Below are 21,849 nucleotides of genomic sequence, written 5' to 3' on the forward strand. Positions count from 1 at the left end.
ACAACCCACAACACCACACTATTACATTACACCACACTATTACAGTACACCACCCACAACACCACACTATTACATTACACCACCCACAACACCACACTATTACAGTACACCACCCACAACACCACACTATTACATTACACCACCCACAACACCACACTATTACATTACACCACCCACAACACCACACTATTACAGTACACCACCCACAACACCACACTATTACAGTACACCACCCACAACACCACACTATTACATTACACCACCCACAACACCACACTATTACAGTACACCACCCACAACACCACACTATTACATTACACCACCCACAACACCACACTATTACAGTACACCACCCACAACACCACACTATTACATTACACCACACTATTACAGTACACCACCCACAACACCACACTATTACAGTACACCACCCACAACACCACACTATTACATTACACCACCCACAACACCACACTATTACAGTACACCTTCCACAACACCACACTATTACATTACATTACACCACCCACAACACCACACTATTACAGTACACCACCCACAACACCACACTATTACATTACACCACCCACAACACCACACTATTACATTACACCACCCACAACACCACACTATTACATTACACCACACTATTACTTTACACCACCCACAACACCACACTATTACGTACACCACCCACAACACCACACTATTACATTACACCACACTATTACATTACACCACCCACAACACCACACTATTACATTACACCACACTATTACATTACACCACCCACAACACCACACTATTACAGTACACCACACTATTACATTACACCACACTATTACAGTACACCACACTATTACAGTACACCACCCACAACACCACACTATTACAGTACACCACACTATTACATTACACCACACTATTACAGTACACCACACTATTACATTACACCACACTATTACAGTACACCACACTATTACATTACACCACACTATTACATTACACCACACTATTACAGTACACCACACTATTACATTACACCACACTATTACATTACACCACACTATTACAGTACACCACACTATTACAGTACACCACACTATTACATTACACCACACTATTACATTACACCACACTATTAGATTACACCACACTATTACATTACACCACACTATTACATTACACCACACTATTACAATACACCACACTATTACAATACACCACACTATTACATTACACCACACTATTACAATACACCACACTATTACATTACACCACACTATTACAGTACACCACAATATTACAATACACCACACTATTACAGTACACCACACTATTACAGTACACCACACTATTACAGTACACCACACTATTACAATACACCACACTATTACAGTACACCACACTATTACAGTACACCACACTATTACAGTACACCACACTATTACATTACACCACACTATTACAGAACACCACACTATTACATTACACCACACTATTACAGTACACCACACTATTACAGTACACCACACTATTACAATACACCACACTATTACAGTACACCACACTATTACATTACACCACACTATTACAATACACCACACTATTACAGTACACCACACTATTACAGTACACCACACTATTACAGTACACCACACTATTACAGTACACCACACTATTACATTACACCACACTATTACAGTACACACTATTACAGTACACCACACTATTACATTACACCACACTATTACAGTACACCACACTATTACAGTACACCACACTATTACATTACACCACACTATTACAGTACACCACACTATTATAGTACACCACACTATTACAGTACACCACACTATTACAGTACACCACACTATTACATTACACCACACTATTACATTACACCACACTATTACATTACACCACACTATTACATTACACCACACTATTACAGTACACCACACTATTACATTACACCACACTATTACAGTACACCACACTATTACAGTACACCACACTATTACAGTACACCACACTATTACAGTACACCACACTATTACAGTACACCACACTATTACATTACACCACACTATTACAGTACACCACACTATTACATTACACCACACTATTACAGTACACCACACTATTACAGTACACCACACTATTACAGTACACCACACTATTACAGTACACCACACTATTACATTACACCACACTATTACAGTACACCACACTATTACAGTACACCACACTATTACATTACACCACACTATTACATTACACTATTACAGTACACCACACTATTACAGTACACCACACTATTACAGTACACCACACTATTACAGTACACCACACTATTACAGTACACCACACTGTTACAGTACACCACACTATTACAATACACCACACTATTACAGTACACCACACTATTACATTACACCACACTATTACAGTACACCACACTATTACAGTACACCACACTATTACATTACACCACACTATTACAGTACACCACACTATTACATTACACCACACTATTACATTACACCACACTATTACAGTACACCACACTATTACAGTACACCACACTATTACATTACACCACACTATTACAATACACCACACTATTACATTACACCACACTATTACAGTACACCACACTATTACAGTACACCACACTATTACAGTACACCACACTATTACATTACACCACACTATTACAGTACACCACACTATTACATTACACCACACTATTCCAGTACACCAGAGTCTGATAGTTGGAAGAGGAAATCCGATGAGATACTTGTATGCAAGAACAGTGTGTCCCAGAGAAGAGGCAGTCTTAAGTTTTTTGTAGTGAAAAACAACATTGCAACAGTGCGCTAGGGTCCATTTCCGTAGGGTGTGAATCAGCCTTAACGGACAGCGGCAATGCAATGGAGACCACCTCCGAAACACAAGTCTTTAAAACACTACAACACAAGCACACACTAACCAAGTCTTTAAAACACTACAACACAAGCACACACTAACCATGTCTTTAAAACACTACAACACAAGCACACACTAACCAAGTCTTTAAAACACTACAACACAAGCACACACTAACCAAGTCTTTAAAACACTACAACACAAGCACACACTAACCAAGTCTTTAAAACACTACAACACAAGCACACACTAACCAAGTCTTTAAAACACTACAACACAAGCACACACTAACCAAGTCTTTAAAACACTACAACACAAGCACACACTAACCAAGTCTTTTAAAACACTAACCAAGTCTTTAAAAACACAACACAAGCACACACTAACCAAGTCTTTAAAACACTACAACACAAGCACACACTAACCAAGTCTTTAAAACACTACAACACAAGCACACACTAACCAAGTCTTTAAAACACTACAACACAAGCACACACTAACCAAGTCTTTAAAACACTACAACACAAGCACACACTAACCAAGTCTTTAAAACACTACAACACAAGCACACACTAACCAAGTCTTTAAAACACTACAACACAAGCACACACTAACCAAGTCTTTAAAACACTACAACACAAGCACACACTAACCAAGTCTTTAAAACACTACAACACAAGCTGTATCGAATCAGTGACCTACTTAAATACAGTACTGTACCATTGAAGGAGATTTAGTGGCAGAGATAGGAGACAAGCCCTTCAAGAAAGCCATACTACTGTACCTGTAACGAACCTTAGAGAGGAACGAATAAGACAATCTATCAATGTACAAACCTTAAAGAGGAACGAATAAGACAATCTATCAATGTACAAACCTTAAAGAGGAACGAATAAGACAATCTATCAATGTACAAACCTTAGAGAGGAACGAATAAGACAATCTATCAATGTACAAACCTTAGAGAGGAACGAATAAGACAATCTATCAATGTAATGAACCGTACAGAGGAACGAATAAGACAATCTATCAAACCATTGCTGTATCAAACCATTGCTTGATATGACTAGACGAGACAATGTCTCTCCATTGTGCCATAGGATCTAAATACAATCAGGCATCTATTGGTCAGACAATCCCTAAGGTCCTATGTTTTGTAATTGCATGATCATGTTGTCCAGCAGAGCAAGTATGCTGATTGGTGTTGAAGACATTAACGTATACAGTGATTCGCTTCCTTAATAAAATCCACTGTATCTTTGTTATAATAAATGCCAAGAAAAGCTGCCGGCAAGTCTACATTGTGAAGTCTGAACATTATGGTTTGCTGTCCAAAGGAATGATGGCATAGCGGTCCATGCAGAAGAAGAATGCTTTAATGTCCAGTTACTTAGGGAGGAATGGAAATTCCTTCTTTTTTTTGGAGCCCAACCCTCGAGACACAGTTCAGCGCCTCTGGATCAGTCAAAGGGGAACTGACAGTTTATTAACTCCTCATATGAAACAAACAGGCAATACTTAATATCAGTAAAAAAAACTCACATTTCTAGATAATTTTTCAAAACCAACTTCATAGGTTTTAAAAATAGGTTATATTTGACAAATAATTCCATGACATACAGTAAGACATTACTGGCAGAATAGATGGATGCAGTTCAATGCATGATTAATATAATTCACCAATTCATTTCTTGGTAGTCCAAATATGATTACTATAAGGTTGTGAATCGCAGCTGGCCTGGTACATTGTTTGGGTGTTCGGGACGCACTGTTTTCAGTTTCAAACAAAAACGGATGACTGTAACTTAGGCTAGGAATGTCGATCACAGCACGCAACACAAGCGTGTACAGCCTACACTCGGTTTGTTGTTTTTATGAAATAGTGTTCATTAAATAGTTTTCAATCATAGCTAAAGTTTGTAGTGCTGTTGATTTACATCTGGGACTGCAAGTTTGCATCCCAGATTTCTCTTAAGTTAGCTGTTAGCTGCAGTTAGCTGCTAGCAGATTCCTGTTAAGTAGTAGTTAGCTGCTAGCCATCATGAAAATGGAGCAGGCTAGCGCTAGCAGTGCTAGCCCACTGGTGTTTTTATCCAAGGCTGGGAATAAATGCTTCAGGTGTGAGATGATTTTCACATATTCACAGGATGAAGATAAGGTGGAACTGGACAATTGACAGGGATTTGTCTGCCCTAAATGCACTACCATCAAGTATCTTAGAGAAGAGATCCTCTGACTGTTAGCTTGCCTGGGAGAAAAGGAAAACCTGCTTTCTAAGTACCCCGACCTTGCTGTAACTCAGGCAAACCGAATCTCAGTTTTAAATGCCTCCTATAGCAAAGATGTTGGGTCGGAAGGCGTTGATCTGTTCCAATCCAACGAACAGATGCTAAACTCAACTCCGCGGCCCCATGGGAGACTGGACACTCGCAATGTGTAGCAGATCAGGGAGGCAGTCTGGCCACCCATCTATCCGAGAAAATCCGATCCAGCTATCAAACACGTTTGCCCTGCTAGAGACGGACCTACCAGCCCCAGATGTATAGGATCCTGGGTGTATACCAACAGTCAGTGGCCGCCCAGTGGCACCCTCCCTCACAACCACTGCATTTCAGCAGGTTGTTTCCCCCATGGGATTCCATCACTATCCCGTTCAATGTGGGCAGCTCGATGAGGAGAGATTTTGGCCTGTCTATGGTCTGTGGACCGACCAAGGTCCACTGTCACCCAGGAGCCCGTGTCCATGACATCAACATTCTCCTGCCCACGGTTCTGGACAACTAATGCACTACTGACACCATCGTCACTCACTTAGGTTTTAACGACCATCGTTTTAGGCAATCTGAAGAACTGAGGGAGGACTTCTAAAAGAAATGTAAGACCCTTGCTAGCACAGGGAAGATAAAAATGATCTCTGATCCCCTCCCATGCTCCCGAAGGGGTTCGGAACGTTTCAGCTGACTCTTTGCCCGAAACGAGTACCTGAAGAAACTTGGCAATGACAGGAATGTCTCTTTTTGTGACAACTTTGATTTGCTGTGGGAAGAACCAGCACTTTTTTTTAAACAGACAGGATTCACCCTAACCACAGGGGTCCAAGGAATATTTCCAGCAACATCAAACTGTTTAAGAGACTGACAGACAGTGTCTGGTAGTGCTCCAGTACTCCCTGTCAGAATAAACAACAGAGTACATGGAAACCATATCAACTCCTATAGAAATAACACTACGGTTATTGTGAGTAACCTAGTTTACATGCCTTTAATTCCACCTTCTAGTGAGTTTATACAAACTGTCATCTCCTACCATTCTGATAGATTTGAGATTGGCAGAAAAAATTGTTGTAATTTGATTGTTATTCCATTGGTTACCTCTTTAATTTTATTTTTATTTAACTAGGCAAGTCAGTTAAGAACAAATTCTTATTTTCAATGACAGCCTAGGAACAGTGGGTTAACTGCCTGTTCAGGGGCAGAATGACAGATTTGTACCTTGTCAGCTTGGGGATTTGAACTTGCAACCTTCTGGTTACTAGTCCAACGCTCTAACCACTAGGCTACCCTGCAGATGCCCCATGAGTGGCCCACACTCATTGATATGGCGCATTTAAATGTTAGAGCAATCACAGGTAAAACCTTTCTTGTGAATGACCTCATTACCTAGAGCAAAAGTTGATTGCATGATTGCATGTTTCTCACTGAAACATGGCTGTCTTCAGACTGTAATGTCGTTGTTATTGTGCATCCTGTTTCTATTGATCATCCTTGTGATGTTTCTACAGGAGTCCACCTGTGGTAGATTCAATTGATTGGACATGATTTGGAAAGGCACACACATGTCTACATAAGGTCCTATAGTGCATGACAGTGCATGTCAGAGCATGCGCTGAGACAGGATTGTGCCGAGGCACAGATCTGGGGAAGGGTACCAAAACATTTCTGTGGCATTGAAGGTCTGCAAGAACACAGTGGCCTCCATCATTCTTAAATGGAAGAAGTTTGGAACCACCAAGACTCTTCCTAGAGCTGGCCGACCCGGCCAAACTGAGCAAGGGGCTTGGTCAGTGAGGTGACCAAGTACCAGATGGTCACTCTGACAGAGCTCCAGAGTTCCTCTGTGGAGATGGGAGAACCTTCCAGAAGGACAACCATCTATCTCTGCAGCACTCCACCAATCAGGATTTTCTGGTAAAGTGGCCAGATGGAATCCTCTCCTCAGTAAAAGGCACATGACCGCCCACTTGAAGTTTGCCAAAAGGCACCTAAAGAACTCTCAGACCATGAGAAACAAAATTACTAGTCAGAATCGAGGGAAAGATGAACAGAGCAGAATTTTCACAAATGCCTTAATTCCTATAATTCCCAAACATTATATGAATTTATGAAAAAGTGCAAAGGACCATATCTAAGTGCTTGCTTATCAGATAATGTAAAAAGACAAACAAAAAAAAGATTTTCTTCCTGGGGGTGTATATGAGCTGATATTAAGTTGCTAAAATGCTGTCAGTTCCACTTTAAGATTACCTTGCTCAAGGCAGGAGATACCATCTAGGATACTGATGCCAACAACCCTCCGCTTGCCTGTTATACTCTCTACCAGATTTGTTCTTCATTGCAGCTCACTCCTCACCAGACCTGAGATTCAAACTGTCAACCCATTGACTGCTGACTCATCTCTCTATACCTCTAGGCTACCTGCCAACTGTCTGTAACATTCTCCTTACAAAATATTGTAGAAATGTATTTGAAAAATCACATTCAGAGAAACATTTGCAAATACCTCAGAGCTTTTCTGAAATGGATGAGCAGTTTTGCTGAGTCTGCACATTTGACAATTCTGTATGTTGCTGGTTAGTGGTGCTGTATGTTGCTGGTTAGTGGTGCTGTATGTTGATGGTTAGTGGTGCTGTATGTTGATGGTTAGTGGTGCTGTATGTTGCTGGTTAGTCGTGCTGTATGTTGCTGGTTAGGAGTGCTGTATGTTACTGGTTAGTGGTGCTGTATGTTGCTGGTTAGGGGTGCTGTATGTTTCTGGTTAGGAGTGCTGTATGTTACTGGTTAGTGGTGCTGTATGTTGCTGGTTAGTGGTGCTGTATGTTGATGGTTAGTGGTGCTGTATGTTACTGGTTAGTGGTGCTGTATGTTGCTGGTTAGGGGTGCTGTATGTTGATGGTTAGTGGTGCTGTATGTTGATGGTTACTGGTGCTGTATGTTGATGGTTAGTGGTGCTGTATGTTGATGGTTAGTGGTGTTGTATGTTGATGGTTACTGGTGCTGTATGTTGATGGTTACTGGTGCTGTATGTTGATGGTTAGTGGTGCTGTATGTTGATGGTTAGTGGTGCTGTATGTTGATGGTTAGTGGTGCTGTATATTGCTGGTTAGGAGTGCTGTATGTTTATGGTTAATGGTACTGTATGTTGATGGTTAGTGGTGCTGTATGTTGATGGTTAGTGGTGCTGTATGTTGATGGTTAGGGGTGCTGTATGTTGCTGGTTAGGGGTGTTGCATGTTGTTGGTTAGGGGTGTTGTATGTTGCTGGTTAGGGGTGCTGTATCTGGCTGGTTAGGGGTGCTGTATCTGGCTGGTTAGTGGTGCTGTATCTGGCTGGTTAGTGGTGCTGTATGTTGCTGGTTAGGGGTGCTGTATGTTGCTGGTTAGTGGTGCTGTATGTTGCTGGTTAGTGGTGCTGTATGTTGATGTTAGAGGTGCTGTATGTTGCTGGTTAGTGGTGCTGTACGTTGCTGGTTAGCGGTGCTGTATGTTGCTGGTTAGTAGTGGTTTGCCGGAGGTTCTTGGGGAAACATTGAAAGCATGTTTTGTACTCTGATTAATTATTTGATAAAACTATTTTATTCTTATCTAACAACCTTATCTAACTATTCCCAAGTGTAGCTTTTAAAGTACTTGGAAGAGTTTCAAAGAGCATACACACTATGCTCATTGTTATACACAGCATAAAATTGGTAGACCGCACAGTTTTAGTCCAATGGCTCATGGCAGACACTACTCTCTGAAAGAGGTGTTTCCCAGATGTGGAGGGAGATGGAATGGCGTATGTACTGTAAGCCCTATTGTTGATCTGGCAGTTTAGAACAAATAATCAGGATTAGAGAGATGTGGAGGGAGATAGAATAGAGTATGTAAGCCCTATTGTTGATCTGACTGTTTCAATAATCAGGATTAGAAAGATGGGCAGAAGGTGGGACAGAATTTCTATCAGATTTCTGCCCGGCAATTATGTTTGAGCCAACCGATGAGATTACTCAGACAGTATCCAATGGTGTACACTGGGTCAAAATAAAGAACAGGATGACGTTATCACATCTATACAACACCAAGATATTAAATCCCCAACATTGTCTCGTCGGCACATCACCACAACCCTGGTTTATTTATGAAAATAATAATCTGTTTTACATAGGCATAATAACAACCAGGTACATTAAAATGACAATGCCCTCGAAGCCGGTGTTTGGAGGATATATTGGTAAGGGTGTTTTTGTTTCGGGACGGCAAACACCGGCTTCGAGGACATTATCACATTTATACAACGGTTTAGCAACATATTCAAATAAGGATTGACATATCTTCATTAAAAACTGTATTTTAATGAAATTATTCATTCTATTTCATCCTTCCACGAGATATAGTCTCGACACATCTAGGGTTGCAGCCCAAGCCGGCGGGTCGTTCATTCGATCAGTTAGGTTTCCAGAGACAAAGTCGTGATGCATTTTTATTCTATATCTATGGACGTGACCTGGTCGTTCGTTCTAAATGTACCGTTGCCATACTGGCTGGCAATGTTCTTATCACCTTGCTTGCTAGCTAGCCAGCCAACTTTGGCTAACACAGTCACGACAACCAGTGCAGCCAGAATAACAGAGAAGTAGCTTTGTTTGCGTTTGTTTACGCTGTTTTCCAGTGACATTTATTTGAATACATCCATAACAGTGAGCTAATGATGTGCGATTTCTCCGGGCATAGAACATTTGCTCTCTCGCCCGGACACTGTTCCGAGGAGCTAGCCAACTACACAGTAGACACAATCACCTCCAACGGATGCTGGAAAGACAGTAAACTAGCTGCATTTCGTTTCGTTTGACCTGTTTGAACATTGCTCTGTATATACAGTATGCATGCAAATTTTGGTGATTCATGATTTCCACTAGCTGAGAAAAGCTGCCTGCCTGACTCACCCGACACGTTCATTACTAGGGGACATCTGGAGATTGAATTCCAATATTGAAACAATGTTGCAAATGTTGGAGAGACATTCAGCAAAGTTTATATAAATCTACGCTGATGAAAACCAAACACTAGTCTAAAAGAAATGGGAGATAATGTCCAGGTTTTATTTTTTAAAGAGGAACTCAAGTTTATAAATTGCCTGGTTGGGCTAATGAGATAGTGGACTGCGCAGTGAGATGGAACAGTAAATTGGCATTTCAACGTCATAGCCCTAGCCAGTGGTAACTTGTGGAATAGACACCGGCTGGAAAATGGTTTACACCAATTAGCATCCAGGATTAGAACCACCCATTGTATAAAGGCATAATAACAACTAGGTACATAGACATAATAACAACCAGGTACATAGACATGATAACAACCAGGTACATAGACATAATAACAACCAGGTACATAGACATAATAACAACCAGGTACATATACATAATAACAGCCAGGTACATAGACATAATAACAACCAGGTACATAGGCATGATAACAACCAGGTACATAGACATGATAACAACCAGGTACATAGACATAATAACAACCAGGTACATGGACATAATAACAACCAGGTACATAGACATGATAACAACCAGGTACATAGACATAATAACAACCAGGTACATAGACATAATAACAACCAGGTACATAGACATAATAACAACCAGGTACATAGACATGATAACAACCAGGTACATAGACATAATAACAACCAGGTACATAGGCATAATAACAACCAGGTACATAGACATAATAACAACCAGGTACTGTATACGAGGGAGTGGAGAACCAAATGAAGAAAAAAACAATGAGAAATGAGAAGGGAGATGGGGCTTCTTTGTCTGCTCGCCCGTTGTAATAAGCCAATGCATTCACACAACTCTGAGAGAGTGGTCGCATTGATTTGCTGTGATATCAATTTAAAGGGAAGGTAGACGATAGCTCTGACTAGAAAACCCATTGAAAGGTCCCGCGCTGCTGCAGTAACTTGAAAAAGCATAGCAATCATTGTAATCTTTTTAAGATTCTGAGCTACAGAATTCAGACAGCACAAGAAAATGATTTATTGAAAGTCTCAAGACACTGTTCAGAGGTCACATCCATTCTATGAATGGTTAAAGGAAAATACAGCCGGTATGATGCAAAGCGATGCATCTTCTGATGCAAAATGCATCATACCGGCTTTATTTCCATATTTTGAAAGTGTTAGATCTTGAAAACCTAATTGCTGACACGCAAAACACTTTTGTATATCAACAATGGACTAATGAAACAAATACCAAAATATCATTTTTTTGGGGGGTGTAATTTTCCTTTAACAATTCATTGAGTTGAAGTGACCTCTTGACAGGGTCTTGAGACTTACAATAAAACAAATCCTGGCCTATATGAACTTTATATCTAGTTAGAAGGCTGTGAGGCACAGTGTCCAACTGAATATGTGTCCAAGACTTGGCTGTCAAGCTAACCGTTATAAAAATAAACTCATCCACATCCTTCCATGACAGAAATGTAGTCCACATGAAGATAACGTACAGACAGATCAGTAAGTGCTGGTTATGTTTACAGTACAGTATGCTGTAGTCTGCAGTTCGCTTCTTAACAAAGGAATAAACAGCATAGACTTGAAATTGGCTTCAAGGAGAAAGGTGTCGTCACTGTCAAGATAAATGCCTCCCTTTACACAAGCTGAGTGATGCAGTTGAGAGCCCCATCACTGACAGAGAAAGCGTCCGGTTTTCATCGACTGAACATTTGCAGATAAAACAACATGGAAAATGTATTATCAAGTATTTTGCTTACTTGCTATGATCTAAAAGCAAAGCCAGAGACAAACGTTTTCTAGACACAAGACGGGACACTTAGGAAGTTTCAGCTAACCAAAATGAAATCCTCCGTCATTGTAAATGTTTGGTTATTTGTCCAATTTATGGGGCTGTGTTATTGGAAACAAAGATCAGATTTTTAAAATTGGGGAAAATAATCTCTCCAGTACTGACACACCCCCTCTTTATGCACACGGATGTGAAGTGTATACACATATGCGAGCACACACACAGACACACACACAGAGAGACAGACACACACACACAGAGAGACAGACACACACACAGACACACACACACAGACACAGAGAGACAGACACACACACACACACACACACACACACACACACACACACACACAGAGAGACAGACACACACACAGACACACAGAGAGACAGAGAGACAGACACACACACACACAGAGACAGACACACACACAGACACAGAGAGACAGACACACACACACAGAGAGACAGACACACACACACAGAGACAGACACACACACACAGAGACAGACACACACACACAGAGACAGACACACACACACAGAGACAGACACACACACACAGAGACAGACACACACACACAGAGACAGACACACACACACAGAGACAGACACACACACACAGAGACAGACACACACACACACAGACAGACACACACACACAGAGACAGACACACACACACAGAGACAGACACACACACAGAGACAGACACACACACACAGAGACACACACACACACAGAGACAGACACACACACACAGAGACAGACACACACACACAGAGACAGACACACACACACAGAGACAGACACACACACAGAGACAGACACACACACACACAGAGACAGACACACACACACAGAGACAGACACACACACAGAGACACACACACACACAGAGACAGACACACACACACAGAGACAGACACACACACACAGAGACAGACACACACACAGAGACAGACACACACACACAGAGACAGACACACACACACAGAGACAGACACACACACAGAGACACACACACACACAGAGACAGACACACACACACAGAGACAGACACACACACACAGAGACAGACACACACACAGAGACAGACACACACACACAGAGACAGACACACACACACACAGAGACACACACACACACAGAGACACACACACACACAGAGACACACACACACACACAGAGACACACACACACACAGAGACAGACACACACACACAGAGACACACACACACACACAGAGACAGACACACACACACAGAGACAGACACACACACACAGAGACAGACACACACACAGAGACAGACACACACACACAGAGACAGACACACACACAGAGACAGACACACACACAGAGACAGACACACACACACAGAGACAGACACACACACAGAGACAGACACACACACAGAGACACACACACACACACAGAGACAGACACACACACACAGAGAGACAGACACACACACAGAGACAGACACACACACACACACAGAGACAGACACACACACACACACACACAGAGACAGACACACACACACACACAGAGACTTACACACACACAGAGACAGACACACACACACAGAGACAGACACACACACAGAGACAGACACACACACACACAGAGACAGACACACACACACACAGAGACAGACACACACACACAGAGACAGACACACACACACAGAGACAGACACACACACACAGAGACAGACACACAGAGAGACAGACACACACACAGAGACAGACACACACACACAGAGAGACAGACACACACACAGAGTCAGACACACACACACAGACAGACAGACACACACACACAGAGACAGACACACACACACAGAGACAGACACACACACAGAGACAGACACACACACACAGAGACAGACACACAGAGAGACAGACACACACACAGAGACAGACACACACACAGAGACAGACACACACAGAGACAGACGTGTACAGTAAATGGAGGCCAGAAAAACATTCATCAGATATTCAAAGGATGCTCAATACAGAAAAATGACAGTCATTATTGCAGCTTGGATTCACACTCTCCATTCGTAGTATATTACAGTTCTGGAAAGGTGTTCTATCTAATCAAATCGATTCAAATGTATCTATGATTAAATGTTACAATACATTGTTTGACAGTTTTTAATAAGCTCAGCCTGGAGAGGCCTTTGGTACATAAACAAGTTTATAAAAGTGGTTGTTTGGATCCTAGATGGTGTTGGACAAGCAGCGTTCCAAGCTGTGCTGTATTGGCCATCACTGGCACACTATGCCTGCTAAAAGTTCCCTCTGAAAATGATCACTGCGCCTCCATAGGAATGTCATGTTCATGTTGCTGTCCAAATCATCTGTTGTATTTATCTCAACTCACTCATTATTTCCCCTGGCTTCCAGCCTAGCATTTAGTTTGGTACAGCAGGGGTTAATATAAGCCTAGCATTTAGTTTGGTACAGCAGGGGTAAATATAAGCCTTGCAGTCTCCTCTCTGACCTCGGAAACAATGTTCAATTTTGAATTTCGAACAAAGCCATTTACCTGTGACTGTATTCATGATACAACACTACCTCGCGTACCTTATTGCTTAAATAAGTGTTGTGTAATGAATTGGTTGTATAATGAATTTAATCAGTGGAGGCTCCTCAGAGAGGGGAGGGGAAGACCATCCTCCTCAGTGAATTTCATAGAAATAGTGAAACAATTTTTAAAAGTATCCTTTTTAGTTAAAACTATATTAAATATATTCACGTCATTACATTTTTTTTGGATTGCTTACACACTAAAATTAAAAGTAGTACACTATTAGCAAAACCTTACACTCAAGAAGCAAAACATCAGCCCATATTTGCACAACTATAAGCACATTGTCAACCTCACACTTGTTGCAAAACTCTACACACAGTGATTTGCAAAACACTAAACACACTTAACATACATTACACACAAACATCTATCATGAAGTCACATCCTTACAATACCAAAGCACTGACTGTCAGATTACCACACCCTCCAACCTATTGGTTCAACACAGTCATCAGGTGTGCAAACACTCGTTTGCTTAATTGTAGACACACCAATCAGGTGTATGAGCACTATAAAAAGCAGCAGGTGAGTTCATCGGCCTTCAAGCACAATGGAAAGAGTCAGAGAAAGAGGAGGAGGAGGACGAGGAGAACGAGGAGAACGAGGAGGACGAGGAGGACGAGGAGAACGAGGAGAACGAGGAGAACGAGGAGAACGAGGAGGACGAGAAGGACGAGGAGAACGAGGAGGACGAGGAGGAGGAAGAGGAAGACAAGAAGGTGCTCAAAGAGGACCGAATCTGACAAATGAGATCCGCGCAACACTGGTTGACCACGTTGTCAACCACGGCCTGACGCTGAGGGAGGCTGGACTGCGAGTACAGCCAAATCTAAGCCGATATACAGTGGCAAGTGTGATGAGAACATTTAGACTGGAAAATAGGTATTGTAAAAATATCATCATATCAAAAACATCTGCCCGGTTTCAGTAACTGCTTACAGTACTGTATTCTATGGACTATCAGCACTTCTGTTACCTTTTCCTGTGAAATTACTGTACTATTATATACAGTTTTTTTTCTACATAGGATTGAGGGTCAGGGACGACAAGGGGGAAGGCCTCCTATGTTCACAGAACAGCAAGAGAGGGAGATAGTAAACATGGTTTTGGCCAACAATGCTATAACACTCAAGCAGCTCCAAGCTAACATGGTCAATAACCACGCCCTTTTCAACGATATCCATCAGGTCTCAACAGCAACACTGGCACGCATCCTAAAAAAACAACATATTCAAATGAAGCAAATTTATCGAGTGCCTTTCGAGCGCAATTCCGAAAGGGTGAAATGACTGCGGCATGATTATGCAGAGGTATGTATTCACTTTAGCACTGTGATCTTGCATACTGTCTGACAATCTTTTACTGTACTGTAATATGTATACTAGATCTACACTGAACTACACAATTTTGCCTGACACTGTTTTTCAGAGAGTTTTACGAATGGATGGAGAGGAGATCCAGCATCAGTTCATTTACGTAGATGAGGCTGGGTTCAACCTGACGAGAACACGAAGGAGGGGAAGAAACATCATTGGCCACAGGGCTATAGTCAATGTCCCAGGGCAACGTGGGGGTAATATAACACTCTGTGCAGCCATTACACAGAATGGGGTCCTCCACCGCCATGCCCATATGGGCCCTTACAACACAGCACTCATACTTACATTCTTGGACCAATTGCACAACATAACAGCAGCAAATCAAATCGATCATATGCAATACATTGTTGTCTGGGACAATGTGTCTTTCCACCGCTCTGCTCTGGTTCAGATCTGGTTTCAGCAACATCCACATTTCACCGTCCTATATCTTCCACCATACTCTCCATTCCTCAACCCTATAGAAGAGTTTTTCTCGGCATGGCGGTGGAAGGTATATGATCTCCGTCTCCAGGCTGAGGTACCCCTCATCCAAGCCATGGAGGAGGCCTGTGACCAGGTGGAGGTAGCAGCAATGCAAGGATGGATTCGTCATTCAAGACGTTTCTTTCCAAGGTGTCTTGCTAATGACAACATTACCTGCGATGTTGATGAAATTCTCTGGCCAGATCCAGCTAGGCAAAGAGACAATGTCTAGTTATTTTTTATTTTTTAATTTTGATCTTACAATACGTAAAGTGACGTTTGGTTTCAGTATTATGAATCTCCATGTCAACATTTTGGGCGTGTTGAGAAATAAACGAGTTTCTTCAGTCTGCAACATTGGTCTTGTGTAGTGTTTGGTGAATTTACATTATATTTGTACTTTGTTGATAGTAGCCTACTCTAATCATAGGGAAGTAGAAGTGCTAAAAGTGTTTTAGGTTTATCACAGCAGAGTGTAACTCGTGCAAACAGATCATAGTAATGTGAAACGTGTGTGTTTCATATGGTAACAAAGTGTGGTTTTTAAAAAGAAGTGTATCGTTTTTACAAGAGTGTTTAATTTTGCAAAGGATCTGTAGTGTTTTGCTAATTGGGTGTGTGGTTGTGCTAATTGTGTGGAGTGTTTTGAAAACACGGGCCCTGTTTTGAAAATCGTGCTTAAGCAATCAAAAAAAACTGTAAATAATTGATTAAAACACACTGTTTTGCAAGAAGGTCTACAGTAGCCTCAACAGCACTCTGTAGGGTAGCACCATGATGAAGCCTCTGCTAGCTTCTGTCGTCCTCTTGGTACATTAACTTCAATTCAAAACCTAGGAGGCTCATGGTTCTCACCACAGACTTACACAGTAATTATGACAACTTCCGGAGGACGCCCTCCAACCTATCAGAACTCTTGCAGTATGAACTGAATGTTGTCGACCCAATAAAAGGATCAGAAAATTAATATAGTACTAAAAACACAAGCTACAGCTATCTAGCACTGCAGTGCATAAAATGTGGTGAGTAGTTGACTCAAAAAGCGAGAGACAATAGTTTAACAGTTTTGAACAAATTAATTTCTTCAAAAATGAAGGAGAAGCAAGAGAGAGAGCACCTGACTCTAACAGAGAGGGATTCTACGTTAGCTAGCTGGCTATGGCTATCAAACACTAGAACTCTTCCAAGTCATGGTAAGCTTTTGGTTTGATTAATATTTTGTCACTGGGGCCCGTCGGTTTAACTGCTAAACAGCTTGCTGTACACTGCAATGCATGATTATAGCGGGTTTATTAAACTTCTTATGGCTGGGGGCAGTATTGAGTAGCTTGGATGAATAAGGTTCCCAGAGTAAACTACCTGCTACTCAAGCCCAGAAGCTACGATATGCATATTATTAGTAGATTTGGATAGAAAACACTCTGAAGTTTCTAAAACTGTTTGAATGATGTATGTGAGTATAACTGAACTCATATGGCAGGCAAAAACCTGAGAAAAAAAATCCAACCAGGAAGTGGGAAATCTGAGGTGTGTAGGTTTGCCTATCCAATATACAGTGTCTATGGGGTCATATTGCACTTCCGAAGGCTTCCACTAGATGTCAACAGTCTTTAGAACCTTGTTTGATGCTTCTACTGTGGAGGATGAGGGAATGAGAGATGATTGAGTCAGGGGTCTGGCAGAGAGCCACGAGCTCACTCAGGCGCGTCCCCGTGAGAGATAGCTTCCTTTTAGTTTCTAAAGACAAAGGAATTATCCGGTTGAAACGTTATTGAAGATTTATGTTAAAAACATCCTAAAGATTGATTCTATACATCGTTTGACAGTCAACGAACTGTAGTGGAATTTTTTGACTTTTCGTCTGGCCTACGCGTCATGAATTTGGATTTTTGAACTAAACGTGCGAACAAAAAGGAGGTATTTGGAGATAAATTATGGACTTTATCGAACAAAACAAACATTTATTGTGGAACTGGGATTCCTGGGAGTGCAATCTGATGAAGATCATCAAAGGTAAGTGAATATTTAGAATGCTATTTCTGACTTCTGTTGACTCCACAACATGGCGGGTACCTGTATGGCTTGCTTTTGTGTCTGAGCGCCGTACTCAGATTATTGCATGGTGTGCTTTTTCCGTCAAGTTTTTAAAAAATCTGTCACAGCGGTTGCATTAAGGAGAAGTTTATTTAAAGTTCCATGTAAAACACATGTATCTTTTATCAATGTTTATTATGAGTATTTCTGTAAATTGATGTGGCTCTCTGCAAAATCACCGGATGTTTTGTAGGCAAAACATTACTGAACATAACGCGCCAATGTAAACTAAGATTTTTGGATATAAATATGAACTTTATCGAACAAAACATACATGTATTGTGTAACATGAAGTCCTATGAGTGTCATCTGATGAAGATCATCGAAGGTTAGTGATTAATTTGATCTCTATTTCTGCTTTTAGTGACTCCTCTCTTTGGCTGAAAAAAATGCTATTTTTTCTGTGACTAGGTACTGACCTAACATAATAAGATGGTGTGCTTTCGTTGTAAAGCCTTTTTGAAATCGGACACTGTGGTGGGATTAACAACAGGTTTATCTTTAAAAGGGTGTAAAATACTTGTATGTTTGAGGAATTTTAATTATGAGATTTCTGTTGTTTGAATTTGGCGCCCTGTACTTTCACTGACTGTGTTAACGGGTTCTCAGCCGTAAGAAGTTAACGTGTTAGTTCTAATAGATAGCTATGTTATCTATGACGTATTAGTTAATACGGTGTCATCGATTTAGGCTGTGTGTAGCGGTTAGCGGTTATGGTATGAAGGTTTGGATTGGAAGTTTTTTTGGCCTGGTCACAGACAGCTGTTGTAATGTGCACTGAAGTCCACAAGCAAAGGGAAAAGGTGAGAGGAGAAGAGCGCGTAGATGCGAGAAGAAATTATAGAACGAGTAAATGATCATACTGTTTGTATGTGGCTGCTATGGAGTTGAACTGTGTTTGCTGTGATCAGGGGTATATTCATTCCACCAATTCTGTTGAAAAGCGTTTCTTAAATGGAAGTAAATGGAACAAAATGGGCACTATATTTAATATAGTTCTGAATTTGTCCAATAGAAACCCTTGATTGCAACTATTGGACTAATGACTACACCTTAGATCAGCTAGACGCAGGCAATAGTGTGTAAGGCAGTATTGAATGTGTCACTGTCTGTCACCTTGATTAAAAAATATATATATATCTCGACCTGTGCACCTACGTTGTAAACTTTAATTTGTAGGCTAGGTTGCAACCTCATGATGGGTATAGGGAAAATGTTAGTATCATGTAGTAGCCTAAATCTATCGATGTTACATTGAGCTGGGTGAATGGAATATGAATGACAGTCATCCAAATATGCTTTAATAGAAATAAGTCCATGCTCATTCTTTTTTTTTTTAATGATCTCCATCATCTTAAATGGCACCGACCACCACTGATTTGAATCCATGAATCAATTATTTATCTAATCAACAAAATCTCGACAAGTCATCAATCTTGGTACAGCTTGTCTTCAAGAGGTTTTATATTGTGATTTGTCATTTTACTGACAAAAAGATGACCATGAAAGGGATGGGACATAGGTCTGGCAACAGTATGACATTCATTCATTGAACGTGTGCTTTTGATTACTTTCATGATATGTTTATTTATTTGAGCACTCTTATAGATATCATGACTACTGTTAACCGGTTTCACTGTTTCAAACTCACTGAATTGTATGAGGGCAGAGCTCCCTTGAGGTCAAATGAACTTTTATCATATGTCGAGCATTTGAATGATAATACTTTTGATTGTGGATCATTTAAATGTCATAAATAAACTATTCAACTTGAGCAAAGAATATCTTCCCAAAGAATTTGACATCAGATTCCTGTATCTCCCATGCCATTGTTTCCAGTCACGTCGACATAATTGGAACGCTTATTTGACTTTTTGTGGGCGCAATTATGTTTACATGCAGGAACATGGGCTACTCTGGGGACAGAATTTTATCTCAATAGAAACCAAGCTGTCGAGACAAAGGTGGTCGTCAAGGTTAAACTATAGGCACCGCAAGTGCCCTATATCAAGGCTGCGCTCTACATTATTCAATAAAACGCACATGAAACATAAAAGAGGTTCAAATGTACGTCCCGGAAGTCAATTATTGCCAACGTGACACTGACTATGAATTGTTTCTTGTTTATTTAAATAGCGCTGCATTTTCTAAAGCAGCAGTTGAAGTGATCATATCATTATCGGAGAGCGCGAGTCACTACAGTCTGTGATGGGACAAAATAAACAGACCCTGTCGCGTTGCTATAAAACATAGGTCCTACGGGCAATTGACAGTTATTTTTACAGTCACGACACCACAGTGGTCATCGTCTAATTGTCTCCTAGTATTCCATTATTAGGCTACCTCATATTCGCTATGTAGAAACGTCCTTGGCATGAACTAGGCTACATGATAAATCACCTTCTACAGAGTTGACATGTAAGCTATTCAACATCACCCTCATACACACATAGAATGCATTTATATTTCAAAAGAACAAAACATCTTACCTGCAAATGACCCTGGTACATATTGAGCTTGAAGTCAATTCCTGATTCTGCGACGATGGATTTTTAAGCTACTTTAAGGCTCGCAATACAGATACAGTAAGCGACACTGGGAGTGTCCATACGTACGAAGAGTTCTGGAACAAGAGGCAGAATGTTTCAATTCGCTCAGAAGTGCAGGCTCCAATTGAGTCTTTGAATGTTACGCCAAGGAAAGGAGCTGTCCTCGCTTAAGGTGCTGAAACGTAAGTGTTTTTGTCATGTATTTTTTTGCCGGTATTTGAAAGGTAGCCAGGCGACAGCACGGGAGAGATAAGTGCACTACCAGAACCCACTTCAATGCGAGGCGCCCAGAAATCTGCACGGCGCTGCCAAAAGCTTCTGGGTCCTCGGCTTTGGATGGACAACAATTCAGTTAGTCAAGTAAAATCTCCCGTGTTATGTCTTCATTGTGCACACTACCGCTCTCCGCCTCTCGACCGTGGCTTAATAATTGTTTTGACGCTTCTTATAGTGCACTCCTCTCTCCTGCTTACCAACCTTCCTCATCTGGGCGCCGCTGGAGCCGCCTCCTGGATTCACGTGCTCTGAAGTAGGAGCAAGTTGAAATTGGGGGCAATTCTGACATTTGGAGCTTGTTTCAGGCGGTGTGCTGCAGGTATTACTATATATTCTGTAGGTATAGGCTAGAGTATGTTTTGGCGCCTACTTATCTATATTTTCAGGTTTATATGAAGCCTTATAATAACTGTTTACCATCTTGCTGTAGCTGGAAACCAATGAATGCACTATAATTGGCCTAAACGAACTGGTTGCGTGTGCCCTG

General features: G+C 41.2%; 1 protein-coding gene across 4 annotated transcripts in view; it reads right to left on the bottom strand.

The window, feature by feature from the left end:
- Nucleotides 1–21,555, bottom strand: part of LOC112251981 (PEX5-related protein-like) — a 169,072-nt gene extending 147,517 nt beyond the window's left edge. For all 4 annotated transcript variants that reach the window (XR_006083571.1, XM_042322924.1, XM_042322923.1 and 1 more), the window contains exon 1: nucleotides 21,027–21,555. Coding sequence is in view for 3 of the 4 variants with exons in the window: in XM_042322924.1 (XP_042178858.1) it covers nucleotides 21,027–21,047 (21 nt within the window). In the remaining variant the exon portion in view is untranslated. The remainder of the gene's footprint in view (nucleotides 1–21,026) is intronic.
- Nucleotides 21,556–21,849: the final 294 nt, after the last annotated feature.

Source organism: Oncorhynchus tshawytscha, linkage group LG06 (genome assembly GCF_018296145.1).
Source record: "Oncorhynchus tshawytscha isolate Ot180627B linkage group LG06, Otsh_v2.0, whole genome shotgun sequence".
Lineage (NCBI taxonomy): Eukaryota > Metazoa > Chordata > Actinopteri > Salmoniformes > Salmonidae > Oncorhynchus > Oncorhynchus tshawytscha.